The sequence below is a fragment of the Myotis lucifugus genome, unplaced genomic scaffold, assembly GCF_000147115.1.
Source record: "Myotis lucifugus unplaced genomic scaffold, Myoluc2.0 scaffold_384, whole genome shotgun sequence".
Taxonomy (NCBI): Eukaryota; Metazoa; Chordata; class Mammalia; order Chiroptera; family Vespertilionidae; genus Myotis; species Myotis lucifugus.
In genome coordinates this window covers 302357-309067 of record NW_005871432.1, presented here as the reverse complement: position 1 = coordinate 309067, position 6711 = coordinate 302357, and the positions used below count along the sequence as shown (strand labels likewise).

Below are 6711 nucleotides of genomic sequence, written 5' to 3'. Positions count from 1 at the left end.
CATCTATTTGCTCGTAAAGTGTTTAAGGGCTAAAATGCTCTCGTCCCTACAGATTTGCTAAAATCACCCTGCTTCTAATAAATAAACAAAAACAAACCCCAGCGCCCTATCGTCCTGTGAGAGAACGCGGTGCCTGAATCTCACTGCCTCAGAGCAGCCCGAGGGCCCTGCTCAGAGCGGGCTGGGGGCACAAGGCCAGCAAGTCCCGGGTTAGAGCTAGGTGCCCGGTGAGAACATACCATAGCACGTGGGGGGGGGGGGGGGGGAGGGCAAAATATGGTCCCAGGGAGACTTAGGTTCTGCTCCTCCTAATGGGCTTAAAGGTATTTGTCACTGAACTTGACCTCCTGGGGCTTAAAAGGGACCACATCTTTGCCATCATTCGCAATAGGCTATAGGAAGATGGGGAAAATGGAGCTATCCCCGCCCCGAATGGCACGGGCAGGGGCAGGGGCAGGAGCAGGCACAGGGACCCAGCCGTGTGGGCATGGGTGGGTCAGCATGTATGTCGGGTCCGGGACCTGCACCCCTTCCCTCCTGTTCAGGATGGGGAGCAGCCCGCCCTCCCTCTGCCCACCCCCGCTCTCACCTGGGCACGGACCCTCCCCCCGGGGCCCGGAGCTGGGCCCCCGGTCCCCAAGCACCTGGCCCTCGGTGCTGAGTACTGAGATGGTCGGGACCTTCCCAATCCACCAGAGTGTTCAAATGCAAACAAAACAGGAGACAAATGAAAGTTCCAGAAAGAGAGAGAGAGAGACGGTGCTGATGGGAGCGGTGGATGAGGGACGGGAGGAGAGAGAGCAAGGAGAGAACAAATACGTCTGACTTACGTGAGGACATAATTGACACTCACGATGCAGTGGGGCCGGGAGGAGCGGCTGTTGTGCACGACGGTGGCGTAGCTCTGCACCCACACCCAGCCGCCCCGCTTGGACAGCAGCCGGTAGTACTTGGTGGTCACCTGGCCCTTCACCAGCACTGCAACAGAGGCGACAGGGCCCCGAGGGGCCGTGAGCAGCCCTGCCTGTGGGGACGCTGACCCCGGGTGACCCACAGCCCTGGCCCTGAACCTGCCTGGGGTCAAGGAGCCCTCGGGGAACCTGACAAAGAGGGCGGCTCTCCCTGCTGGAGGGTGCAAGCTTGTGTACACACACCCTACACCCTCTCTCTCTCACACACTCACACACGCTCCCTCTCTCTCACACATACACACACACTCACGCACTCCCTCTCCTCTTCTCTCTCCCCTCCTCTCCTCTCCCCTCCCCTCCTCTCTCGTCTCTCTCTCTCTCTCTCTCTCTCTCTCTTTCTCTCTCTCGATTTTTGCCAAGGATTCCAAGGGATGGGAGGAGCGCTCTCTCCTCTCCCTTGTTGAGAACTCGAATTTAAAGCCACTGCGTTCACTGGGAATCAGTGAGCCCCCGTCAGCATTGCACCCGGCAGAGTAACAACACTGGGTCTGCCTTTCACATTTCCAAAGGCCACAATTACTAGTATGTTATAACCCCAACCCCGTAACAGGTGGGGATGGGGCGGAGGGGGAGTGATGTAGTTATTTAAACAAGATAGTAAGTTACGTGATTCAACTAAGTGTCCACCTGCTGTCCACTGCTGCGCCCAGACCCCTGTGCATTCAGTGACAGTTTCTCGGTCGCCGTATATGCTTCCTTCCCATCAACCCGAGCTTTCCCGGGAGTTAGTCCCCGTGTTGCTCACGTAGGAAGACCTCTGCTTGAGTAGCAGTGCCTGAGCGCCGGGCGTGTGGCCGCCTCTGTGCACAGAGCCAACGCCAGGCTGCTGGGCACTGGCTCCCGGAGCCTGGGCACGCACACACCGCCGCCTCCTCCGGGGTCGCAGCGGGCAGGTGCGGGGGGCTGGGGGGGTGGGGGAGGGGAGACTCCGGAAGGCGGTGGAAAGGAGAAAGGCTGGCTTATCTCCCCAGGGGAGGCCAGCGCAGTCTAGAAAGGCACCCCCGGAGGCCGGGTCACTTGTGGCCGCAGACATTCCTGCTCCTCCAGGCGCTGGCCTGGGCTGTAACTAGCAGACAGCGGGGCAGGGGGCGGGGAGATGGCCAAGTCTCTGACTGCAGTAGCTGGTGCTGGAGGACCCCCCACCCCTATACTCACAGACACAGAAATTCAACCCCCGGTACCGCCAGGCAGAGCCCCACCCTCTCCACCCGGCCCCCCGTGGCATCTGTGGCTTCTTTGGCGCTGGGGGACTCGACGGCCATTCTCACACCTGCAGTGAGATGTTCTGGGGCAGAAAACCTGCTGCCCCATGACAGTCAGGGCGTGACCAGCCTCAGCGGAGGGAGAGCTCAGCCCCTTGTCTTTCCTTCATGTCCCCTTCCCTACACCTTCCTGTGATGTCACACCTTCCCGTGATGTCACATCTTCCCTGTGATGTCACACCTTCCCATTAGCCAGCAGGTCGTGGCTGCAAACACTCCGTCATGGCTTTGGAGACACCGAGACCCTCGCAGTAACATGCGCGAAGGACACGAACAAACAGCCACCAAAGACCACATACAACTGGCAACCACATTTCCGCTGGTTTAACTCGTGGCTGGATGCCATCCATCTAACCCACAGACATGTAAAGAGGAACCAATAGGGCATGATTCCAGCGGTGGAAATTCCGGAACAGGGACCCCATGGGGGCGGAAAGCAGGTGAGCGGGGGCCGGGCTGGAGGACGAGGGGGCCGGGGTGAGGGGAGAACATGTCCTGGAATCAGACACAGGCGGCAGCGGTGCGCCCTGAAAATACCCTGCAAACCACCGGCAGGCGTGAACACGTGACTTTCACATCACGGGAGACGGCGGGCGATGCTGCTGATCCACGGGGAGGGCACCGTCACAGGACGGAAGCGGGAACTGGGCACCGTCACAGGACGGAAGCAGCGTTTCCCAGCTGCTTCTGGGAAACGGATGCCCCGACTTCACATCTGAGCACCGACCCCACGGGAATCGTGAATTGTGCACAAGGACTGGACCCCAATGAGTCCCCTGCAGCCCTGCTTGTCATTCGGGGCCACGGCTGGAGGAGGGCAAAGCCATGACCGAGTGTTCGCAGCCACGAGCTGCTGCTGGCTAATGGGAAGGTGTGACATCAAGGGGACGGTGTGACATCATGGGAAGGTGTGACATCACAGGAAGGTGTAGGGAAAGGGACATGAAGGAAAAACAAGGGGCTGAGCTGCACTGAGTCAGGTCCTGTGCTGTGGGACTGTGCCACACGCCCCATCTGACTGTGACTTTGGCCAGGCGCTCGACTCCCATTTCTCCGAGTGGCCACTGTGGGAGGAGGGCCATCGGCTTCCAGAAGGTTCTCTGTAGCTACATATGGGGCTGGGGTGGGCCAATCAGGGGAGACTTAATTAACCAATTTGCTTATGGCCCCAAGAGATGTGACTGAGGTCCCCCCCGGTAGGTTTCCCCAGAGGCCATGCCTTCTCCCCGAGGAACGCGCATCACTTCCGCTGGGAAACCCCTGGGAGTATGACCGGACACTTCATTCTTCCTGGTTTCCAGGCAACGTTCGTAAGACCCGTCCATCACCATCTTAAAGCCGGACACACGGAAGCCAGGTCATTCCGAGTTTAGATCAGGACCCACGTGGTGGACAGGGCACGGATTTCTCTCCCGCCTCCCGCCTCTGCTCTGAGGCGGCCAAACACAGACACGGGGTACTTTCCTTCTGCTTTTCGCTGACCCATGGCGACCGTCGGCACAGCAACCCAAGTGGAAATCCTAGACGCCTAGTCACGACACTCCTCAGCCTGTTCTCGCAGCCCTGCGGCCTGTGGTCTGAGAGAGCTGCCCGAAAGGATCCCGGGCTAGAATGATCTAGAATAAGTCCCTGCTGTGGCTGTGATGGACGGAAGGGGGGGGGCGGGGGGGGCGCCCCCACCGTAAGCTCCTGACCGTGCGCCTTGGAGCCATATCCCCGACCTCGCAGGCCGAGGCGGCTCTGAAATCGGGGCCCACGCCCAGGTGACAGCCAGCGGCCGTGCTTTTCTGAGGTGACTTTGGGATGGAAACTCTGGTTCCATAAATGTGCTTCCCCCCAAATCGGGGGCCTTCCTGGTTCCCCCGGAATCCTCCCTGGGAGGAGAGACTGTGGCCTGAAGCATAATTTCTACGTCTGTCTTGAACTTTAGGAGCTGAGCAGGACACCATAAATGCCTGCCATGGTAGACGAGTGTCCCCCCAAGAGAGATCCTCTACATCCTAAACCCCAGAACCCGTGAGTGACCATATCGGGGAAAAGGGTCTTTGCAGTGTGACGAAGGCTCTCACAATGAGATCCTCCTGGGTCAGGGTCGGCCCCAAATCCAACCAGAGGAGACACCGACACGCAGAGGGAGACAGGCAGAGCTGGGGGTGCGTGGCCACAAGCCAAGACATGCCGGCCACCACCAGCAGGTGGAGGAGACGAGGGAAGATTCACCCTGAAGCCCCCAGAGGGAGCACAGCGGCCAACACCTCGGACTCCAGCCTCCAGGCCGGGAGCCAGATTTCTGTTGTTTCGGCCCCAAGGTGCACGGCATTTGGTGACAGGGCCCCCGGACGGTAAAGCACCTGCCGTGGGACAATCGGCGAGTGACTCCCTGCCTGCCCTCTCCTGCTCCTGCCTCCGGGCTGGGGGCCGAGAGGGGGGGTCTCAGAGAGTGAGCCGTTGGGAGGCCGGAGACCAGCCTTGTGCTCCTGGGGGGAGCGGGTCCGGGATGCGGCGTGGCCCCCACACAGCCCCCCGCCCTGCCTGCTGCCGCGCTGCTTGTTGGTGAGACACAGGAAGCCCTGGGAAGAGAAGCAATTGGGGCGACATTTCCACAGGCCACACGCTGGGCCGTCTGCAGAGCGACCTGACCCTGACCCTGACCCCGACCCTGGACGATGGGCTGAACCGGCCCGTCGCCTGCCCTTTGGCGCCGAGCAGAAGGGTCAGTCTGTGATGATAAATGTCCAAACCTGCTCCCGGCGACCGGGGGCCATGGGACGGCTTTGAGGATCACTCCCCGCTTCCTGCTCTCAGCCCCTCCCCCCCAGTGCGGATTCCCCACCCCTGCGGCCCCAAGACAAGCGGCTGCCACCTCCCGACTCTGCTCCCCGACTCTGCTCGGAGGGAGCCTCTGGGGAGCTCTTCGGCGAGTTCACCGTCCATGTCCAGCCCGAGGCCGCGAGGCCAGCGTGGAGCCAGCGTGGAGCCAGCGTCCCAGTGCTGTCGGTCACACTCCTCCCAGCGATGGGAAACGCCCTCTTTCCCCTTCATCTTCCGTTTGGAGACCTTTGTCCCCGAGCGGTTGCAAACAGAAGCCCATTTGCCGTCTGCACCCGCCGGGGCCTGGCTCTGTGTCTCCTCGGCGGTTTCCGGCCGCGGGAAAGGTCGGAGTGGTAGCACGGTCGCCATCACTGTCCGTGTCGCGGGTTCTTGCTTCCTCTGATTTACTGATTCTCGCCCGTTTGGCCCAGAAAGCCACGCTCCCTCTGGGCTCACACACTCGGGCTGCTCTGTGCTCCCCGGAGGCCCGGGCTCGCCTCCCCTTCCAGTCCCTTCAGATCAGCCCGTCCGGAGACTCCAAGGCCGAGGGAGGCGAGCGAATGTGTCCAGGGGGCCCCAGAGAAAAGCCCTTGTTGGGGGGAAGCCAGGTGAGCTGGGGAAGCTGGGCTCCTGGGGACACAGACGGCCGGGCTCTGGGTGTGACCACCGTGGGCTGCGACGGGCTGAAGGCTGAGGGTCACGCCGTCCAGCTCCGGTCCCACCCGGCGCGGCTGCGGCCTCGCGGCCTCACTCTACCTGGGGGCTCGCCTGGCTCCCCTGGGAATGGACAGAGCCCAGCTCCCCACGGGCCCAGGTCACGTCCGGGAACAGGAGCCCGCTGGCAGCACGGAGGTCTCACTACCTTTCCAAACACTCACTGTATCGACTTCCCCTGGGAACGCCTCTCCCGTTGGCCGGGCGGGGGGAGGGTAGAAAACGGGGATGGAAGCCAGTGTTGCTCAGTGGTTGAGTGCTGACCCATGAACCAGGAGGTCAGGGTTGAACTCCACAAGTTTCCTTCTCCGCACCGCAGCCCCGCGTAGAACAACGCGTCCATGTGAGTCAGGGGCTTGCTGTCCACTCGCCCGCAGGACACAGCGGCTCCCCAACACGCGCCTGCCTCGGCCGAGGGGGCTCGGAGCCCCCGGGGCTGGGTCTCCCCCTCTCCTCCCACAGTGGTGGGGACTGTCCCCTGGGAGGGGGGGGGTGGAGTCTCTCGGGCACAGAGACCTTCGCGCCCTTGCGGAATTAAGGGGCAGGAAGAAGCGTCCACGCCTGCGCAGGGGTGTCCCCGTAACGGGTCTCGGCCTGCACTGACTCAGGACAACGCCCCAGGACCTGGCAGCTCAGCAGTCCCCGTCCACACCCCACGGCCAGCCAGACGCGTGGCTGCAGGTGGAGCAGCCCTGGGCCTGCCGTCCGCCTGCCCAGCCACTGGTCTCTGAGCCTCTTAGTCAGCACAGAGCAGAGCCAGGCGGGGACGTGCGCCCGGGCTCCGTGCAGAGGATCTCCAGCCCTCGCACCCCGTGAACAGGCACCCCCAGGCCGGCCACGGCACCGTGGGCTGCACGGCGAGGATGAGGCATCCACTCCATCCCAGAGATTCGCTGCCTAAACTTGGATCCCAGAAGAGTCACTTCTTTAGGCATTTCAGTGACTAGAGCGGC

The 6711-nt window shown here is 62.0% G+C and overlaps 1 protein-coding gene across 1 annotated transcript in view; it reads right to left on the bottom strand.

The window, feature by feature from the left end:
* SIM2 (single-minded family bHLH transcription factor 2) overlaps positions 1-6711 on the bottom strand; it is a 35079-nt gene that overhangs the window by 5226 nt on the left and 23142 nt on the right. Inside the window, 3 exon segments of the mRNA XM_023743331.1 lie at positions 831-978; positions 1727-1874; positions 2153-2270. Of these exon segments, the coding sequence (XP_023599099.1) occupies positions 831-978; positions 1727-1874; positions 2153-2270 (414 nt within the window).